At 37.2% G+C, this 23,169-nt stretch overlaps 1 protein-coding gene across 4 annotated transcripts in view; it reads right to left on the reverse strand.

Moving 5' to 3' along the window:
- Window positions 1–23,169, reverse strand: part of SPAST (spastin) — a 40,060-nt gene that overhangs the window by 9,893 nt on the left and 6,998 nt on the right. For 2 of the 4 annotated variants that reach the window (XM_032102609.1, XM_032102607.1), the window contains exons 4-14: window positions 18,681–18,776; window positions 11,417–11,604; window positions 10,292–10,425; window positions 9,870–9,963; window positions 6,490–6,564; window positions 5,194–5,265; window positions 4,593–4,668; window positions 3,962–4,053; window positions 2,169–2,248; window positions 1,320–1,362; window positions 638–717 (exon numbers count right to left, since the gene is read on the reverse strand). In XM_032102609.1, coding sequence (XP_031958500.1) covers window positions 638–717; window positions 1,320–1,362; window positions 2,169–2,248; window positions 3,962–4,053; window positions 4,593–4,668; window positions 5,194–5,265; window positions 6,490–6,564; window positions 9,870–9,963; window positions 10,292–10,425; window positions 11,417–11,604; window positions 18,681–18,776 — 1,030 coding nt within the window. The remainder of the gene's footprint in view (window positions 1–637; window positions 718–1,319; window positions 1,363–2,168; window positions 2,249–3,961; window positions 4,054–4,592; window positions 4,669–5,193; window positions 5,266–6,489; window positions 6,565–9,869; window positions 9,964–10,291; window positions 10,426–11,416; window positions 11,605–18,680; window positions 18,777–23,169) is intronic. The other 2 variants (XM_032102611.1, XM_032102610.1) reach the window with 1 other exon arrangement.

The raw sequence follows: 23,169 nt of genomic DNA on the forward strand, positions 1-23,169 counted from the left end.
CATGCTCTGTTTTCACTCCCTCCTGCCCTACCTGCTTTTTAGTCTAACTTCCTTCACACCCATTATTAGATTTAGGTGACTAACAGCAGTACTGTCTCAATCTTAATGATGAAAAACATAAAACAACTCCGTTTCATAACAGGAGGGAAAAATTAACCCACATTTTCCCAATCAAATATGAAAGTGAAAAGAATCTAAAATTATCCAGTGCTTGTCTGCTATGTTGGTAATACATTCAACAAGCCTAGTGAGGCACCAGCAAAGAGAACTTGCTTTTTATTTGAAATGAACACCAAGTGCAAAACTGGTGCTACCTTTTTGGATCAGGGAGGAGAGCTGGACTGCTTGAGGGATGGGTGGAAAGAAGCCTCCCCCCCCTCTGTCCTCCTCAAAGGAAAGAGCTGATGAGCATGTTTCAACAGAAACCTGACTGGGTGTATCCTACACATATATATATATATATGCACATATAAAAACACTTTCATACAGCCTGACAGGAAACCATCTTCCCCAAATGCATGCAATTCATGTTGTCACTGTCGGATGATTTACGTTAGTTACATTTTGAATGAATTAAACAGGCTGAATTAATGCAGTAGAGGAAAATATTTATTTAGTATAGCTACAAAATACTTACCTAGCTAGTTGAGCCAACTCTTTTTGGGTTAATGGACTTCCTTGCTTGCTTAGAAGATTTTTTAGCAAAATCAATCTTGTCTGAAAAAGATAAAATTATCAGATGTAAAACTCATTTTCATGGAACACTTAAAATTGTGTTGCAAGAACAGAACTACGCTTTTGTCAGTTTGGCTTTTGTGCTTCACCAGTTTAAACTTGCCTATAGTGCTTGTGCAAATAGACTGTACAATATCATCTCTTCAGAAGCAGAGATAGGAATTGGATAACAACAAGACCAAGGGCCTAATTACTAGTATCAAGAAGAAGCCATTAGAATCCTCATGAAAAGTCCTGATCTCCTGTTGAACTGGAAAACATTAAGAAAATTACTTTTATCTTTTGCAATAAAACACTGTCCTTCAGCCAAACAAACATGCTCCTGCAAGTCCTACTTCAGACTTGCCCATGTCTGCTAGTATGTAAGCGACACCTCACTAGTCAAGACATACTGAGTAGCTACCATCAGATTTGCTACTAGCACGAGTGAAAAAAAAGGCAAAAACTTAAAATAGTTCCCAGAACTAATGCACAGCGTATATGGTCAAGCTGGGCCAGAAGTTAGTTCACAGAACTGTAATCACCCACGAGGGCAAGTTAAGAATATAAGTGTCTTAAAAATATGAGTGGAAAACAGCACTTACTTCCTCGTTTGGTAAAGACACATACACCCGTTTGGTGAATCGTCTGGAAAAAACCCAAACATAAATACATTGTTCACACTGTTCTATAACTATTTAGCACATACAAATCTAACATTTGGTGTGGTTAAGTGACAAAATTTCACTTCCATCATCAAATTCTAGGAAGCAGAACTAGAGATTTTGAAAAAAACACCAACAACCAACCAAACAATATGTATAAGCCACTGGTGTCACCTTACTCTTATCTCAAGTTACAAGACTTGTCCCAGAGGGGAAACACTCTAAAGGTAGAAACACCACTGACTACCAGCAACAAAATGAGGCATCTCTTAATTTTTACACAAAAAAGTCTTTGGAGTAATTTCTTCAGGCAGCGCTGACATATCTATTTTCCTCAATCAAGAATGAAATGAGAATAAAGTATGAGTACTTCTAGCAAAAAAGTCCTAAGGCAAATCTACAGCAAGATCTGCAGTTGCATAGGACGTCAAAAGTCCAATATTCACAGCGAAGAAATACTGGATTTTTGGTCAATCTGGAATACTGTTTAAATTTTCTCCTTTATTCTGCCATTAAGATCCAAATAACAAAAAAGCAACAGATGCAAGAAATTTAAAAAACACCGACTTGATCTCAACAGGTACTGCTGTTTCAGACAATTCCAAGACCATCGTGGTTGTGCAGACACATCCCAAAAGAGAAGAGTAAAGCCCCTCTTAGGGAGGTTAAATAATTTAACCTTGCTGAACAGCTTTTATTTATTACAAAGCTTCACCAAGATACTAAGCAAAACCTGTTCTTAGTGAATATCATCTTACTATATATTCAGAAAAAGAGACATTTTGATACCTGAGAACAGCATCATCAAGCTCCTGAGGCCTATTTGTTGCCCCCATCACAAGTATTCTGTCCTCTCCAGAAGACTGCACCTATATAATGTAGGAAGGCAAGACAGCTTTCAGTTTACACAGTCTACATTAAGTAGAAACACAACAAAACCAGTTAGAGACTTGCCATGTATTCAGCCCCCTGATGGGATCTCACTATATATGCTTTTTTCCTCCTCATTAAGGTAGATTCAAAATATTCCTCAGATAAATGTAAAGTCAAACTAGGAAAAGGTTAAGAAAAAAAAAAGTCTTGCTGGAGAAAACTGAGACTATAAAACTATAAAAGGCATTTGTAAGTTTAGTCATCAGGAGATAATTATATTGAAAAAGCCAGAGACTTTTTGGGGTTTTAACACCAAACATTGTTTTGAAGCCTACAGGGTGAGAAACAAAACTTTAAACTAAAATATAACCAGAACCACAAAATCAGATCAGAGATCCATCTAACACAGGCCTCACAGGAATCCAGTAATCAAAATATGCTACAAAATAATCATAATAGCAGAAAGACACAGCAATTTCCTTCCCAATTCACTCAGTTGATTTTATACCCAAGAATATGGAGACTTAGACCTTCCAAACTTCAGAGAAAACACTGGGCTATCAGAGACATTATTATTCACTTATTGTCCAATTCTTCACAGATTTAAGTTCACTGCTACCTTACCATGTTCAAAAGGTTCCCCAAAAATATTGTATGACATAGTTACACCTTAAATATTAAGTCAGCAAACCTTGCATTATGCTTATTTTTCCCTTTTATTTTAAGGGAAAACTCTGCATGTGTGTGTAACAATTTCTGCATATCACTGTCACATTGCATTATTTGTCCTAATTCATCCATTTTGGAGTTTCTCCCAACCTTGCTGTCTCTCCATATTGTTATCTGCTCCTCCTGTACCTCACTACTGTTGCTTCACCACTGTAGCAATATTCCACTGTGCTAATGGAACATAAACTAAAATTATTCAATACAAGAACAGTGCTGTGACAGAAAAATATCCTGATACTCATTTGTGCGCGTGCACTATGAAACCCAGTTCCTCTTCCCAGGCATTGCATTCACGCCGTTAAATACTTCTTACTGTATTCTGCCTTCTCTAGCTTATGATGCCAAGAAAAAAGTTATAGTTCAATGGAAGTTGTACTAACACAGAAATTAATCTTTCTGATGTGTCAAAGCTGTGTATACATGAGATATGTGTGTACATATATATATCATCTGAACTAGTCTGTTTGAAATCCTCATCCCTCAAGTCTCACCCCCTGACAGTGCATGCTTGTGACATATTCCTTTGAAACCAAAAACTACTTAAAAGCCATTTAATCTTGGTTTACTTTGCTAGAATAAAGAGAAGTGATTCATCAAATCATGCAATTGCAAACATGGATTCAACTCTCCCTGACCCTCAAATGTCCCTCTTGCCCTGTAAGAACATTTGTCCTCACAGCTCCTTTACTATTGCCATCTGTTATCCTTTCTTCTCTGTCCATAATCTTCTAACACATTATTACAGCTCATCTCCAGATTGTTACCTTTCAGTCCAGACTGCATTTTCCAGAATATTACAGTAAGCAGGTAGAAAATTCAGAACAACCAAAAAAAGCTGTTTTCTGATGACAGTGAGGTGGGAGGGAGGCTGAGCTAAGCCCCAGCAGCCAAAACCTTTGTAATTCACCTATAGGTTGTACTGGCACCCACTATATTAGCCAATTTAGCTAAATTAAGCAATACCAAGACTAAATACTTACACCATCGAATTCTATTAAAAATTCTGTTTTTAGACGCCTGCTAGCGTCATGTTCACCTTCTCGTCTTTCACATAAAAGGCTATCAACTTCATCTAAAAAACAAAGAAATACATCTTAATTAAGCATACCACATCATAGTCTTTGTATTTGCCCAAGTTCCTTTGCTAATAGAGGGCTCCATTAAGAAAGACCAGATCTTTATTCCTTAGGAGCCAGACAGATCTTACGAAAGTTTAAAAACTTGTGTTATGTGTTGACCTTTGAAGAGGTAATGCCAAGCACAGGTGAGAGGCGAAAAAAAAAAAAAAATATATATATAAATCTTTCTGATGAAAACTGCTACTCAGGACAAGCAAACCCATTTGCATATTTGATGTTTAATGGACTTACTCTGTAAAGGCAGTACAGTATTTTTCTTTTTGAGAGCACCTCTTCCCACTATTACCACCAATTAAATAACGTAACAGTAATTTAACATGCTTTATATGAACTACTGATTGGCCAGCAGGTCATATCTGCAGAATTACCCAAAAGAAGATTACCCAACTATTCCAATAGTTAATTACTTACTAATCTCTAGTAAGCAAGATTATTTAAGAAAATAAATAAAAGTTAACATTTACAGTCTTACCAATAAAAATTATAGAAGGCTGAAGTTCTCTGGCTACTGCAAATAGAGCACGCACCAGTTTCTCCCCTTCACCCACCTAAAATAACAATAAACTGGTTTTGGAGTGGGTTAAAAATTTTTACAAGACAACTAACAGAAGGACCTACAGAAAACCTAGCTGGTAATCAACCACACTCAGTCCATTTATACATATTCAGATTATCACTGGTTCAGTACATACAATGCTATTGTTTACATCTTAAAAGAAACATTACAACTTCTATTATAATCACAACTGAGTTAATTGTCAAGAGATTTTGGTGCCTAAATTACCACAGTGAAAGAGAGCTGGGACCCAACTCATTCACTTTTTAAAGATGAAAAATCCCACAACCACTCATCTGCATTACTGTCAGTGTCATCGCTGAGCTGCAAAAACCTTTGACATTGATTGATCACAAGCACAAAACGAAATTTCTTTACTTCACAAGTCACTTTTTAAAAACTATGTTCACTATAGGCTAACAGTTCGCCAAGGACTCATCAGAAGTCTCTGGCTTTCTTAAGCCCCAATTACAGCATAGGTGTTTTCAAATCAATACAATTTACAGCCATTACTTACATATTTTGAAGTCAGGCTCGCTGCGCTGATGTTAAAGAAAGTAGCATTTGATTCTGCAGCAACTGCTTTGGCCTAAGAGAGGGGGAAAAGCAAAAGTACTTTTTAAAACATTGTATTGAAGATAGTTCTCTGCATCTGTAGTGAACACTCATGTCCTGATTGCTGATTTTGAAAACCCCTATTTGTTCAAAGGGAGCACCTTGTAAATGGTACAGAAAACTTCTGTCCAGGCCATTTACAAATGAGAATGGATATGCAGTCAAACCAAAAGAGAAATTTTCAGACTCCCATAGACTTCTCTACTCCCATTAGCTCCATAGCCAACCACAACTTGCCTTCTGAAGAATAAAGGTCTCCATTTCCTTTCAATTCATCCTGAATAGACATCCAAGCCAGTTTTAACTAATTTAGGGTGGTAATTTAAGGTATCAGTTGGAATTATGGTGGTTTTTCCCTTCCTTTATCTATGCAAAAGCTGTTTTCAGAGGAAAGCTAGGAAAAATAATCAGTTGGAATGCTCATTCAGACTACCCCTCTTCTTTAACAGTTTCACCATACTCAAGAAATGGTGATTCCCTGGTTATAGAGTCTAATTTTAGTGATTAGGAATTATGTTCCAGTATGTCAAACATAACAGATGAGCCTACATGAGCTGCTCAACATTCACACTCCTGCACTTCAGAGCTGATCCAGCTCCAGTGTTAGCAGAGAGTGTGCAGCTGCAGCCACACCATGTGATGCAGGACGATGTGCCTGGCTCAGCTGCACCAGGACACTCGATCCCTGGCTGATGGGCAGTCGTGTTGCTCCAGCTCCCTGGACCTAGCACAGGCTGAGAAAACAACCTGCAGCCAAGCAGTTCCACAGCCCTTACGCTCTTTGCACAGCCGTGTGCAAGTGAGACAATCCCCTTTTTTGCTACTGTGCTAGCTCCCCCTTTCCAAAATGTACTTCTAGTATGTTTCAGTGGAAAGCAGATAATTTCTGATTAATCACTGCTGTACAAAACAATTAACCCACTTCCTTTTGGTCTCTCTGAAAATGAAACCTGGACTTGCTGGTTTAACTTTTGAAATATTACTTGTCATAGTGAAAATAACTAAAGAGAGAACAGTTTAGCAATACCCTCCACAAAACCCAGGGTTAAGAGCAATTTTGCATTTTTATATATAAAATGACACCATAATACATATTCTGTAAGAATGTATAGTTTATTACTCCAAGCCCCAAACTGAAAGCCACCCCTTGTGGTTACATTTTAAGCCCATCAACTCAAGCATGAAGTAATTTTCTCACCAACATTGTCTTCCCATTTCCTGGCGGGCCGAACAGCAGTAAACCACGAGCAGGAGCTCTCAGACCTGTAAATAACTGAAAAGGCCATCATCATAAGTTATCTTCAAAGACTTGAATAAAATGCTGCTTCACCTCTGCAAGAGAATGGTTTAAGACTGAGGAAGGGCTGACTGGCTAGCACTTACAGTAGCAGTACCACAACAGTACAGGCTTTGAGAGAACTACACTCCCTTACTAACTTGACCTAATGCACACCACTATTGTTTCCCACACAGCAGGTAAATTACGTCGTAACTGTTCTGCACATGGATGCACTGTGAAAGCAGTTTAAAACACTTTCCACGAGACAGACTAGCCTATCGAGTTTAAAGCATCAATTCCAGTTAAAAAGGGAGTAATGCAGGTGTATAGTAGGAGAGCTAAGTAGTGTTCCTACTAACTCCATATGGAAGAACTCCTTCATCTTTCCTTATTAAATGAAACCTGAGAAGACAAGCTTCCAACGAAATGATTTAAAATATTACTTAACAACCACCTACTCTCTCTATGCTACCGATAGTCATCTCCTCTCTCTCACTTTGCACTAGATTCATCTTTCCTTCTCTATAAAATTGCCCCCACCATATGTAGCATCACATCAAGTCTACAAATTCTCACAGAACACATAACTTTTAGTTATTACTCTTGCCTGTTTTCTCTAGCACTTTCCCTCAAAAGTTTCAGAGTTTCTCTTTTGGTCTCACACTCACCCCTCCCTTCCAGCTTCCAGTAATTCCAATAAACAAGCAAAAGCAATAGGAGGGTATCTCATATACATCCCATGTGTAAACAGCACTGTCAGCAGGCATTTCTTTCCACAATATCCATGACAACAAATAGATCCATTATCAGTGTTCTATTTCTGTCATGACCGACCAACACATGTTTACTCTATTATTTCATCATCCACAACATTTTGTTTGTCTTGACTCTAATCACTAGAAGTAGTTACCCGGCTATTCATTAAGTGAACACTCCAGTGTTTCTGCTTTCCATGCTGCATACCACCATGTGCATTTTTTTTGTCTGACTTCTTTTGTCCGAAATAATTCTTGGGGAGTTCCACCATTTTCACACAGCCCAGATCAAATCTATAACTCTTCCTCACCTTGATCATCACCTACAGTTTGGCTGCAATTGCCATTTATCACTAAGACACACTAAGCTTTTCAAGTTTTTGTTAACAGACTAATTATACTAAACATGGTCTGAACTAACTGCTACCATTTCATTAGCATCTGACCACTGAAATAGTTGCAGTGTTTCCTGTTCAGGTACATCAACTTTTGCTCTCCTACAAAAATACCACTAATTGGCTTGTTAAATATGAATTTGAGTTCAAAACTCATTAAGATTAAAACTGAACTAGTGTTAATTTACTAAGTATCCCCCTATAGTTGCCACATCTAGTGTGTTCATTTACAAGGAATAAAACCAACCCTCTCTACTTCCAAGGAAAGGTTAAAAATTCATGGGATTCTCTGTCCTTATTACATCTCAACCCACACCAAGGTCAGGCCCATTGCTAGCTACAGTAACATGAGACAACCTTACTGAAGATACCACGTTACCAGAAAAGAGTCACAGCTACTCCAAGCTCCAACCCAGCTCCTTGTGTTAGTATCACAAACAACACTCCTGACATACTACTGCACTGTAGTAACAGAGATGCTATAATGACATCTTCCTTCTGCCTAACAACATCTGAGCACACACATTTGTTGCTACAGCTTTGTTTTCCTTACACCTCATATTTCTGTGATGCTATGCCAGGTTTAGGGTTTCTTCCCTACACTGCTTCAAAACCAGTAGCTGCATTAAGAGGAAAACCACAGAGCAACTCCAGTCACCTGTCCATGTGACAAATGAGACCCACAAGCAAACAAAGTTCAAACAGTAATTTTTCTTCAATAATCACAGAATTATAGATTGGGCTGGGTTGGAATGGACTTTGAAGATCATCTACTTCCAACTTCCCTGCCACTGGCAGGGGCATTTTCCACTACTGCTCAAAGCAGCTTCCAATCTGGCTTTGGACAACTCCAGGATGGGGCATCTACAACTTCTCCAGGCAACCTGTTCTAGTGCCTCACCATCCTCACAGTGAATAACTTCTTCCTAATATCCAAATCTAAACCTACTCTCAGTTTGAAGCTATTTTCCCTTGTCCTGTCACTACTTGCCCATGTAAACAGTTCCTCACCAGTTTTCCTGTAGGTCTCCTTCAGGTACTGAAATAATGCAATACGGTCAAGCCTGGAGCCCTCTCTTCCCCCCCAAGCTTAACAACCCTGATTCTCTTAGCTTTTCCTTATAGGAGAGGTGCTCCAGCCTTCTCATCATCTAGGTGTTCCTCCTCTGGACTTGCTCCAGCAAGTCCACGCCCTTCCTGTGCTGGAGACCCCAGAACTGGACACAGTACTCCAGGTGGGAATCTCATGAGTACACTGCAGGAAATCATTGCACGCTATTTCCTCAAAAGCACTGCAACTTTTAGTAGGTTCAGCTTTAGAAAATGACCAATTTAACTTTTTCTTACAAGTAGCTCAGAAAATTCCAGTAGTATACAGACTAGGCCTGAATCTAGGCAGTCACAGTAGCTGAGGTACCATCTTTGATAAATAAAAGCCTTAACGATCAATTTCCATACAGTCAAGTAAAGAGGAAATCTGCCCTCAAATGTTGTATACCTCAGTGTATTTGCTTGTTCACCCCACTTCTTTGCGTCCTCTCCATCTGTGAATAAACTATTCAGAGTGTTTAACCAACATCCTCACAGAGAGGATGACCAAAATAACAGTAACATTTTTCCAATCAGATAGTGTCACAACCTAATTTACCTATACAAAGCTCTTCCATTTCACTCTTCCAGTTCTGGGCTTTGTCCTTTACATGGCCATATAGGGCTGGACACACAGCTATAGTTATCTGGAATAGTCAGCCTGACAAACAGTGAGAAATTTTGTTTGTTTGCTTTTGCTGTTTGTTTTTTTTTATGGGATTGTGGGGCTGTTGTGGTCTTGGTTTTGTTTGGTTTTTTTAGGGGTTTGTGGTTTGCTGATTTGGTTTGAGGACTGGGGTTTTTGGGGGTTTCTTTTTTTTTTAAAGCTCTTGCTCCAGTCACTTTCTGCAACATTGATTAACCAGAAGACAAGAATTTCACGGTAGTATTTTAACACATAAATCCTGTATTCTCCTTTTCCAAGTCGGCTATCACCACACAGCTACACTTAGCAATCATAATCAGTAAAAACAGGATTCAAGAATCATCACTTCAAGTGTGAGGCACAGTACATTTCTTTGATCCTGTCACAGACTGATAACAATACCCAGTTGCTTACCTCAGGTCTAAGAGAGGGAAGGATAACAATTTCTTGCAAAGCTTGTTTAGCCAGTTCCTGCCCTGCGATATCATCAAATTTGACAGCTGGCCCACTAACAAAGAAATGGAATACTAATTAGTCTAACAATGAGATACTCTTTTTCAGCTGCAGCTGACTAATTTCATGCATTTGACTATTTATACAGAACCCTTTTGAGAAAAGCTACAACTTATGTTGTTAAGTATTTTAAAACACAAGCATTTCTGATTTGAATTTTCATCCTTTTGCCAAAGTAACAATAAAAAAACCCCCATCCAAAACAATCCTCAAAAAAACCCACAACAAAGTAGAAGCACTAATTTCATTCCAAGTGGACCAAGATTGTACTGAATGAAAAACTGATTTACTGGACTGAAAAGCCTACTTTTCTTCATACTTACCTATCAACAACTTCATTTAAGATAAGATTAGCAAGATTACTGTCCACATTTCTAAATATCTTTGTGTCTTTCTTTTTTCGAGGAGCAGTGGTAGGAGTAGAAGGTTTATTTGTTCTGCTATTTTTAGGAGCAGCCTGGAGAGGGGGGAAGAAAAAAAAAACCAAAAACCCCAGATAAATACTTTATAAGTATAGTGTTGAACAAAATAAAATCTACATTTCATCTGCTCAGTAAAACAGCATGTTAATACCCAATATTCTAATGCTGTATTTTGCCATAAATCATACTATCATTAGTCAGCCACAAGTAGAATATCTTAGGCTCCAGTGGTGAAGGGTCTTTGGTTTGGGGTTTTTTTGTTTGATAATTAATTTATTTAACTATAATATTTTCCCCCAGCATACTCTGGAAATAAGCATCACAAACCATCTCAGGTTCTCAACACCTATAAGCAAGAATTCCTACTGCTGTCATACTTTGTAACAGGCCACTTAAAAGCCTTCGTATTAGATCAGCTACAATGTTGCTGATATAATTCAGGAATTCATGTTCACTCCATTCTGCTCTTCATTCTACTTTACTGTGAATAAGGATGGTAGGGGAAAAGATGGGTCAACAAAAATGCTGTATTTTTCTGTATTCATGGTATAGGACTGACTTCTGTGTTTCAGTCACAGCCTAACCATAATTTGCTTTTCAATGTGGTTGCAATACAACCTGTGCGTGCATTCATGCTTTGAAGTGAAGAACATGTGGGGGAAAAAATCTTCTAGTTCTGGAGTAAGAGTTTTTTTCCCCTCCATCTTTTACATACTGGAAGTAACATTTATTTTTCATCTAGATAACTTTCACTCCGTTTCCCAGGCAATTTTAAAAACAAGTACTATTTATTACTGTGATTATACTAAAAATTCATTTGCCCATGCACCCACCTGATGCCCTCCAATTTCTAAAATCCACTCTGCAGCCTAGCTCAAGAGATTTGGCCAAAAACTTGGGAGTTTCAGTTTTTTCAAAAAACTTTCTGCTGCTACACCACTGCAATTAAGGCATTAAATCCAAAGCTTGTTCTGGAATTTACACTGACTTTTCAAGTGTATACTTCCACACTTATCCTCACCATACCTTGTGAGTTGAAGGTGTAGGATTAGATGCTGGTCTAGACACAGAAGATGATGATATCCCACTGTAGCTGGGCGTTCTGTGGTGACCTGAAAGGCCTGTGGATCCAGTTTTTGCAACAGTCTTTGAACGAGGAAGGGAATTACTTGTGTGTGTTAAGGGGTCCTTCTTTTTTGGAACTGCTCCACTTTCTATAAAGAAAACCAGTGGCATAAGAACAGTGGCAGCAGTCATACTTTTACCATCAACTGCAACTACAAGATAGAATTGTTGAAACATATAATACAGTATTAGAGCAGAATAACGTACATTTCTAAAGAGGTTTAGTGTTTTTAAGGGGATACTGACTGCTGCTTCCACCTACAGTTAAAATTCTAATTTTTAGGAGCTCTCAAAATGAACCCTAGTAAGCCATCTTAGAAAAGCCAGACATAACAGTCCTGTTATCAAGGGAAGAACACTATCTATTCCTTATGATGCAAAGTCTTCTGGCTTGTGTTCTGCTGCCTTCTTTCCCAAGAACTCTTGAAAACAATCATCATAATAACCCCCAAATTTCAAGCCTTTAGATTCAGTGTTCATTCTCTAAGTGACATTAGCAGGTTAGTCAATTGGATGCTAGCTAACATTATCTAGCACCTTCCACACAGAAGCTTCACCAAGGCATTTTAATCTGGAAAAATTACAATAGTTATACCTGCAAGTGACTGTCAGGTGCTTTTTCTTTCAACTTGCTTTCACTTTAGGAATCTCAAGAGGTAAGTAAATTCTGAATGGACAGCTCTGAAGCAGTTTACCTTCCTACATTAAAAATTAAGTCTTAAAATACATTGAAACATCACCAGACATTCCACTCACACTACTTATTCACCTCTATGATGAAGCAGGAAAGTCTCAAATTAGGTGACACACAAACTTGAAATATTTGCCACAGGTCATCAAACTACAAAAAGCCATTTTGATCCAGAGTAAACAAAATAGCACTTGATGTCTACGCTCTCTGTATGACATACATGATAAAATAAACTTCCTTGGCACAGAAATGGCCAAGTGTAAAACATCAAATCAGAGATTAAGAAATAAGAATGTGATACAGCAAGCAAGCAGGTTGATCAGGCTGGTTAATGATTAGAGCATAGCTTTAGATCACAGTATTTTTTGTGGTGGGAATACACTACTGGAAACTGTCTAGTACAGTACCGTCATCTGTGACAGAAACTGTAAATACTGTCTTATTCTATATCTTTTCAAAAGGATTAAAGTGGTTTTTTATTAGGTAAGAGAAATAAGGGCATCAGAGGTAAGGAAACTCAAGATAGATTTCAGCTACAAGTGTCTTCACTAGGACTGTAGAAACTTGCTACTCATTTTGACCTGCTAATCTTAAGGAACAGGCCAAAGAGCTCTGATTTTTAAGGAAATTAGTGATTCTATGAAGAATTTTTAACTTAGAACATTGCAGTTCAATGAAAAATACTTTTAGTAAAAAGCCTTGTAATTCTAAATGTTGTGTTTAAAAAATTCAAAGAATACTTGAGTCAAACAGTATCATGGAAGGATTAATTAATAGTTACTACGTTCTCAGCCTCTTTAAACATTCTAACAGGAGCAAATCTCTACACAGCCTGCAGGTATCCTTAACAACCCAGTGAAAAAGTTTCTAAAGCCTTTCTTCAGCCACAAATCCAGCCCTTTTTAGAGTTACAGAAACTCTGCAGTGGTCACAATAAACAATGCTGATGTATCAATATGCAAGAAACAAGGCAATTTGAAGAATATCATTAAGTACATTTACCTGTAATGTTTCTTGTAAAAAACAAACGAACAAACGAAAAAACAAAACAATAAAAACCACCAAAACTGGCTACTGACTAAATCACACACAGTTCCAGAGCTGGATACAGTTACTTAGTCATTCCTGCACAGGAATTTAGACATCAAAAACTCTTTAAAATTAGGCAGAGTTAGTAACTTTCAAGTTCAAAAAGCAGTATATGAATCTATTAAAACATCTAGCTACTCAGCACTTTGACTGGTCCAATTTAATCAAAAGGTGGCACTCAGTTTGGGTGGGGTTTTTTTAGCCCACCTCAACCTCATTTGCACAGCTGGCTTGAAGTCAACATGGGAAGGCTTCAAAAACCTAAATTAGTTTTTCTCCATGTCCTTCACCCTAACATGCTGCTCAATTATCTCACTCTACCAGAACTACCCCCACACATTGAGAACAATACACAGATATTGCAATTTTGAGGGTCATAAAATTGCACAGGTAAGGAGAATTTCAGGAAGCTGGAAACAGAAGCAGGGAAAGAAGGGAAAAGAAACAAGGTTTTAATACAAACTACGATTTACTCTAACGGCGCCTCCAGGATTCAAGACCAGTAAATTTACACATTTTGTTGTCAGTCCTGATGGGCAGCACATAAAGAAGCACTGATGAACAGCTCCTGAACATAGCTGTTTGTTGAGTGTTAATTCCAGAGGGAAATTTCACTTTATATACAAATTTTCATTGAAGTAACAAATAAAAATGTTAACAAACTGTTCAGAATTACAGTTTATCTGAAGTTAACCTATTTCTAAAGCACAAGGTGTTTAAGTGAACATCACTTGTCAGACAGCTCCATTATGCAAGATACGTATTTTGCTGTAACAAATGCAAAACCCCCCAAACACATTTTTTACCCATTTTTATTTGTCATCTACTGAAAGACTGGAAATACATAGCAAGTGACCTCAAAACCCTCACAATATCTCCAGCAGCCTTTTGCCAAATGTTTCACTGTTCTGTTTAAAGCAATAAGGAAGTGCCTAAAATATGCTCTAATCACAAAGAGACACCACGGAATTTTTTCAAGTGTATTTGAAACACTGAACAAGTTCAATTGTCTGCTTCAAATATACTTATAGGATAGTAATAGATGCTTAATCAGTTTGATTTTACTCTCTAATTCTGGACAAAATAATTTACTTTATAGCTCCAGGCTAACACCACTGGATTACACAGACATAATAGCTGTCTGGTCCTGAAAGCATCCCTGCAATTTCAATCTGCCACCCAAACACACACACAACACAAATTACAAACAAGCAAGTAGTAAAATTTTGTTCGGGGTTTTCTAAGTTTCAGACAGAGGCACTCAATTTCAGACTCCCTTAAAGAGAGAAATGTCACAAGTTATTATATAATATATACACTTACTATATTAAACTGGTTTTAAAGATAAAGTACAAATATGTTTGAACAAATCTAAGAGAAGCTTGATTATACTAAATACCTGGAAATGCAAAAACAATCTTAAAAATATGCAGCTGTAGCTCATTTATTTAATATAACAACATCCTTTATATTTCTAAGAAGCAAACCCATTATATTTTCTTTTCTGCATTTAAACCAGATTAAAACACATGTAAATAAACAAGCTTCTACTAGCCTCTAACTTCTTAAGCATCCAAAAGAACATTTTAATTCAAAGTAATAGCAGCGATTCCAGTATTTCAGAACAATTTCCAGCCTTTAGTTGTGACATCTTAAAAATCATGTGTGAATATTCCTCAGAAATTCCCTACATATGCCTACTGATAAATAATATAAAGGGACTAAAACAAGTTATTGTATGTGATCTGTGGACACCAAGTTGGGAAAAAAAAAAATCCACCTGTCTAGAATTATCTGTAACTTTATGTATGTAGTTGCATTTAAAAAAAAACAACAAAACCAAAAAACTTTAAATTGCTGCTTAAAACTTGCAGCAATTGCAAGACTGATCATTATTTGGGACCAGCATTCATAATAGCCCCCAAAATTGCAATTCTTCAAAAATTCAATTCAGATTTTTTAAATAAGTAGATTCAAGTAATAGAAGCTTACTTTACAGAAAGCTCCAGCAACTAAGAAGGACCCGCTGCATGTTTTAAATGGTAGCACAGTTACACAGGCCAGGAATTACAGCTGTTCTCCTTTCTGAACTGACAGAGACACATCAGTCAAAGATCTGCTTTTGTCAAATTATGCTGTTAAAAATAATCTTACTGCTACTTGTTCTTCTACTAGGGGAACTCCTTGGAAAACATCAGTATTAACAGTAGAACTTTTGCAGCGTGACAAACATTGCCAATATATGTCTACTATTAAAGACAGGCCAGCAACTCCCTGCATGTGAAAACTGAGAGAAAATATTAGCTAACTGCCCAGTATTCATGTCAAGGTTAATTAAGAGAAATTTAATGCTTTCTCTGGCCATCCATCATGCTGAGATTTACACATAAAATGGTACACCAGAATTACTGTAATACTCTAAATATTGTATGACTAGTAAATGAGTTCATAAAATTCAAACTCTGCCTTTGGCAAGACTGGCATAATCTCCTTCCCTAGCTTGTTTAAAAATAAAAAACAACAATCCACAGTGCAAAGGAAAGCAAGTACATCTGAGGGGAAAAACTACAGGTAAATTGTTTTACATCTAATTTAAGACTGCTATGAGAAGAAGAATGATGAATATTAAATTAACATTATTTCAAAATAAAGGTTTGGGTCAAGGCTACTTGTTATTACTCTTTAGACAAGTTACTGCACAGCCCCCTGCAACTGAAGGGCAGGTGATACCACTGCAACAAGGTCTTGAAAAACCTCAGCATAAATCTGGAAGATAAACTTTCAAGAAAAATCTCTAGCTATTCGTGTAAGTTTGGAAACCACAAATGTTGAAGACAGGGATAGGTAGTAATTTGTGTTAGAATCAAGTAAATTGGTCAGGAAGGCTGACACAAATAGCATTTTGAGAGAACGAAGAATCTCAAATCAGTAACACTTTGGAAATATAAAAAATGTGCAATATAGCTGTGAGAACAGAATCTTACACAAAATTATGAAGCAAAAACATCTGTAAAGACTCTGGCCTTTAAAGCAAATCAAAGAAAACAATGTAATTTTATACCAAATGATGGGCAAAAATACACTTTGTTCCTATTAAAAGTAAGAATGACTATGACTCATACTTCATGAAATCCTGAACTTTTAAAAAGCCCAACCTGATGAGGCAACAGTGCAGGTAATACTTTCCACATATAGAAAACCAAGCTTATGCCAGAGCCCTGTGGCTCAATACCTCTGAAGTACCTCTCCCTTCTCAGTAACAGCAGTTCTCTTATCTGAAGTAGCCTGCAAACTGATTTTGTAGTTTTCTACGATTTTGGTCATCTACTTTGTATTTTTAAATTATTAGAGCTGTCCATATGAAAATACTATTTTACATGTATAAAAGAAGAACAACAGCAAGATGATCAGCAGATTGAAGCAAAACCACCTTTTTACACTGCTTTTAAGAAAAAGTGTATTACTAGTATGTTCTTACAAAAAATATGCCCTTGCCCCACACCCCAAATAGAGAGATAGAGAAAGCAAGCACAAGAGCATAGGCACCAGCCATTTAAGAAATTCAGATGCTTGTTAATAGCCTTTCATTGTACTGTATCAGGGATCCCACAGCTGCAATCATTCAGTATTTTGGGTAATCCTCTGACTTCCACAAACTATAAATCTCAAGTTTACCTTTGGCAGATGGAAATGCAAGTAGAAATGGAACAAGCCTCTTGAAGTCTTGTTCAAAGTAATCAGTAGACACCTGGTACCTGATTTTTTTAGTGACATGCTCTTCAGTCCTTCTGTCTCTCCCCAGATTCCACTGAGTCTGGTAAATGAACATTCTTTCTTATCCCACACTCCTTTTCAGAAAGCGGGAACACTCTCAGAAAAATGCATTCCCAGAAGAGCACAGCCCTTTGCAGCTGTTTCCTCCACAGTCTGGCTGAAGTGGATCATCTTCTCTAAATCACCCGAGTATGACTCCAAACGCGTAAATGGGCTAATACCACGTTGCACAAGTTTACCAATAGCGACCACCTTCTGCTACAACAACTTCTGTGAATACAAACACCTGCCACAGAACTGGCAAAACATTTCTCCCTTTCCAGTAGATGCCAGTGGATCTTCTATGCTTTGTTGATAAGAGATTTAAGTATATTACAATTTTTAAGACTGAAAGTTCAGTCTAACCTTCTGCAGTATTCTATTCTGAGATACATCGAGACAAAGTACAAGCAAATATTTAGAACAGAGTGTAAAGAAAAAGCTGTTCATATTAAATAGAACATATTGTCAACTTCTGTGTGTATATGTATGTATTTGTTCACAGTGTGTCTAGCCAGTCTGATAAAAAACCAGGAGTTGTACTGACTCATTTAAGACAGAGTGTTCTCAAGGTCAATCTACATAACTACACTTTTTTGACAAACACAGTTAAAACAAAAATCAGTAATGTAAAGGTGCCTAACATGAAACAGTTCCACTACTTCAACTTGTTATACTTCAGAAAGAATAAAACCAAACAGTAAGATGACTTCAAAACTAGAAATGGATCTTAAAAAACCCCAAAAAACAAACAGAAGAAAAGCATGTGGTTTACACTGTTTCAGTTTACTTAATTTAAAAACTGAATACTGTTCTTACCTAGTAGACAAGCTCTATGAATTCCAGCGCTTGTTAGCTCTGTGTTTTATTTAACTTCATTGTAGTCTACTGTACAAATTATCATTTGAGATCACTCTTGTGACAACAGCTTACTGCTGGCTTAAAACATTCCCCAAAGACAATTCACAAACCTCGCCGTAACTTTACACCTTGTGTATGGACAAAAAAGTTTACTTCTGCTATTTTAGTAAGTTTGGTTCAGTCTTCTGGGAAAGGATTAAAACAATGTTCTTTGACAAAATGCAAGAGCTGCTGTCATTCCCCCATCATTTCAATTGCATATGACTTTCTTGATGTAAAAACCCCCTGAAATTCAAAGTTGCTTAATGCAAATGCACATTCACAATATCATAAAGGAAGAGCTAATTAATATAGGCACAACATATAACCTATATATCTGACATTGACTTTGACACTTTCTAAAACAGCTTTAATGTAATTCCTTGAAGACTATAACATGAGAAATATTTTCTAAAATGTTGCCTTAATAAATAGACTTGAATTGCAGGACAGTCATCATAAGAGAAAACTGAATACTACAAAATAAAACAGTGTTGTCAGAGCCATGGAAAGGATGGAATGAATTTTACACAAAGTCTTTAAAAACAGAAATATAAATAATTCTATTTTAAAGCTGGTGGGGCCAGAATATAACATTGCATTATTTTGCCTTGTAATACACCAGAAAGTGAGAGACATCCCTTCAATAGGCGCTGGTAAAACCAAACCCACCTGACTGGAGATGTCCATTGCGGCATGCCAGGTTAGTACTGTCATTATAGACCTCCATTTGCGGCTTGGACATTTGCAAAACTGCCTGCAGCTTCTCTACATAGTAGACAGAGGGGGAGGGAGGAAAAAGGACAAAATAAACAAACAAAAACCAAAAATGAACCAAGAAAATTTATGTATGTTGAACACAGAAATGTCAAGTTTGACTTTGTTATAGTTAAAGATAAAAGGAATATTTCTATCTATTTTACACATTCAACAAACGTGTAAGAAAATTCTGTTAGTATGAGCATGAGTGAAAACAGCTTTAAAACTCACCATCTATGGCTGAGTTTATTACAACAATCTTTCCAGTCTAGTGATTGCAGTTATTTCTCAAAAACAATGTTCAGGATTAACTCAATTTAATTTACTAAATATTTATGTTGATAACCCATTTCTGAAAGTCCTCCTCAAGGTGTTACTTTTGACCAGCTGCAAGGAGTCCTCACTTCTCTGCATGAATGTTTCACTTAAGTAGGAACAGCCAGTTAACACTTTACAGAAACCTTCAAGCTTAAAGCAGAACACCATATATATCTATTACACTGATGTCTTTTAAGATCTCTATATAGATATTTAATTGCCTTGAAATTAAGTCAATAAAGTTGTCATGCAAACTGTGTTCTTTAGGAAGATTAACTTCAGAAACACCTGAATACCATATTTATAAATCTAAAGATTAAGGAGGAAGAAATTAACTCCGAGAAGTAATGAAAACAGACAAACCATAAGTCAAAGAGGTGTAAGGCTGCAAACACAAAAAAAGAATTAAGAGCTACTTGTTCTCTGCAGCCCAGATACCACTCCTGCTTTAACACTGCAGTTAAAAACCTCTAGGCTGTACTTCTGGGGCCCTTTATTGCCTCTCCCACCTTTATTTCACACACACCCCTCTTGTTTTAAAAACAAACCACAGTCTATAAGGATGCAAGGCATACACTGCCAAGTTCTCTCATTCCCTCCCCGATTTTTTTTTCTTCTGCTTGCCCCGCAAGAGATAACAGTACCAAGAAGCAGCAGGAAAAGAGATGCCAAGTAGAGAAGAGATGTCCTCTGGTAATACGAAAGCACATATTTCAAAAGCAGACGAAATTCTACTGAAAATGTACACAATTAAGATCATAAATACCCTGACTGGAGGAAGAACTGCCATTCAGAGCCTGCAGATGGTACAACCAACACGCACGAGCACTGCCTTCCTTAGGCTTCTTTACCTGTTACAGATCTTTCTCTAGTCTTTCTGCTTCGTTCCTTTCTTCTTGTTCCTGCTCCTGATCACTCATGGCTTAGCTTTCCTGAATAGTATCCTTACACCTCATAGTTAAAGTGATGGCTTAATAACATTTAGGTTGAACAAGATGTGGTTTAGAATGAAAACTTGGTAGTTACAGGCAAATATGAAAAGCTAAAGTTCAAGATTAGTATGTGTACACAAGGTTTCCTTCATTCTAAACTGAAAGCTTTGAAAAGTCAGGTAGAGTAAAACAAAAAAAATGTCACACAAGAACAGCCTACAAACAACCACAAGCTCTACAGCTTCCAAGAAGTTACCCTCATAAGCTTTCCTCTCTAGAACGGTAAGGAAAGTCCTTTCAGCACGACTGACTGCAGAGTGCACTACTTCAGTGGACGCAGCCTTACCAAAGGAGGCAGCAGAACGGTCTACTCCCTGCCCATGCATGCAACCCAAATGGAAAGAACACACAGAAGCTTAGGAAACAAAATGAATATTAATAGACTTTTACGATATTAGACAATCAGCTGAGTTTTGGAGAACATTTCTGAGCTTAACAAAAAAGACTTTCTAGTGAGTGACCATAACAACATGAATTGGTTTGTGTAGGAATTCAGGAAAAGCCCTTTGCTTCAATGCTACAATTTGACACTGAGGTTCTACTACAATTATCAATGCTTAGCTAGTTCCACATATTCAGGAACTACAGAACTCCAACCAAAGAAAAAAGAAAAAATGTAATCCAATTGTTGTCCAGTTTCAATTCACAGAGTCCTCTCATCACATTACCTATGAACATGTCATATTAGTATTGCACATAAAATTTCCAGAAGCAAACATATCACTTCTTTAGAGACAGTATAGCTGTAGGATCCTCTGGAATATCAAAAAGAAATTGAACTTTTAAATATTATTCCAGGGAATTATAGGATACCATCACCTCTCATTGAAATGCTTTCTCCCTATTTTTCCAGACACTGACAAAAAGTTTACTGATTCTCATTCATTATTTCACCTTGGTGATACAATGCTGATGTAAACCTACAAAACAAACAGCACTGCAACCACTGTCTTATTGAAGCAACAGGAAAGCTTGAGTCCTCCAATTTCTACTAAAAACATGTTACCCTGTAACATAAGCCTGAAGCAAAAAGTACCATCTCCTCCAAGAAAGTGAAATATTCCAAAAGGTGTCCATTGAAAACCATATCTATACGGGCAGAATAGAGGAATATTAATACCCTCCAAAGAGGAGAGTGATGAAAGATACCTGAATTATGTGCCACATACACCCTTCAATCAAAATACTGGAGCTACACATAATACACAGGAAGACACTTGTCATGAAAGAAATCTGTCCCCCTACAGAAAGGCTCACTGAAATGAGAGAACACAGATAGGTAAAACACATAAATAGCATTAGAACTGAAGAGTGTTGCACTGGCCATTGCAGCCATCTATCTTTAGGAACAACAAGCTGCCAAGTTCTGTGTATAGACTGCAGAAAACAAATACCCTCCTGTCATTCTAAATACATCAAATTTAATGACTCTAACATGGGTGCTCAGTCATCCAGGAGAGACCATGTCTGTGAAGACCATCAAAGCAAGGTTTAACCATACAACTAACACACCCTAAACCATGTCAAAAATGGGGGGCTGCCACCAAATCAAATGAAAGAACTTTCAAGTCCCCTGACAGCCAGCACAACCCAGTATTGTCAACGGACTGCCAAAGTGATCAAGTCCCCTTGAGGTGACCTGAAACACACCAGCAATCACTTCAGCTTCCAGACTGTGTCACAGTACAGCTTTAAGCATAATTTACACGCAAGAGGAAAACAGGGCTCAAAACAGAAAACCCATCATTGAAGGTGGGTAGCTCCATCCTGTTCCAACATTAAAAGGCATCAGTGGTGTGATGACACAGTGGTAACACATGGGTGTGATCAGACATCACACTCTCATCAGTGGTGTCAAACACCCCCATCGGTGGGGTCATGAAACAAACTTACACTGATGTACCAACACTTCAAAAAAAAAAAAAAGAAAAAACAACAACAAAATACTGAGCACTTTCAAAGGACAGTTGTAATCAGACTGATTTAATTTACGTTTTCTATGTACTACCAATGTAACCTGCTTGACTGGATGGCATTTGAGTTAGGCAGCCTGCAATCACATCACTGTCTAGCAAGCAAGATGAAATACTTGGTATTATTGTCTAGTTTAAATTTGTTTTATCCTTTCAGTTAATGCAATAAAGCACTTGCCTATTCTGCCTTAAGAAATGGAGAAGTTCCACAGAGCTAGCAGACAACACTCTTATGAGTTCAATTCATAGGAAACACCACTTCATTAAACTGTAATAGCTTCAAGAGCCTCATGCTTAATTCAACTACAAAAGGATCTTTACATCCCTTAAAAACTTCCAAATATCTGTTACTATAAGTAACAGGCTAAAAGTGTGTTTAGAATGGCACATGGAATTAAACTCTAGATTACCTTAAATTTCCACAAAAGCCAGGTAAAATTACAGAAAATAAAAAAAAAATGCTGTCAATACTTCAAAGTTGGTTAGATGGCATAAAAATACTACTCAAATAGAACCCTAATGATCAAACTTGCAGTGATTTAAAGCCATTGAAATATCTCTCCAAAACACATCTTTTGTCTTCCTAAAGGGCACGACTTCATTTGCTCCTTTTTATCCAAATTTCACTTTTAGGTACATTGTATGAAGCACACCCTCAGTAAAAACTAACAAGAACCTAGGCAAAACAAAGTACGAAACCGGTAATTTAAAAATAAAATATTATTTTACATCTTACATAATAAACACTATTCTATCTGTTTATGTTTCAATCTGCACTCTGAAGCAAACAAAGTGATCACACATTCTGGTAGTAGAGATAAGGATAAGTATACTTCAACTTCAGGGTTTTTTTGTGAAATTTTCCCTTTGTTTCTTTTCAATCACATCACAGCAAATAAGCAACTTATCAACATTGCAAGTGCTACTACAGTAATACAAGCAAGGATGAAGCACTACCCACAAAATACAAACACTGTTACTTCAAGCTTTGAGGTAACAGCAAATTTTTTCTAGAAAGAAATTCTAGTTACTTGCAACTAGGATGTCTGCAACAAGCCATACCTTCTCAAAAATTGTTAGCATGTAATCACTTCCACTCTATTGCTCCCTAGTTTGTAT

This window comes from Corvus moneduloides, chromosome 3 (genome assembly GCF_009650955.1).
Source record: "Corvus moneduloides isolate bCorMon1 chromosome 3, bCorMon1.pri, whole genome shotgun sequence".
NCBI classification, from domain to species: Eukaryota; Metazoa; Chordata; class Aves; order Passeriformes; family Corvidae; genus Corvus; species Corvus moneduloides.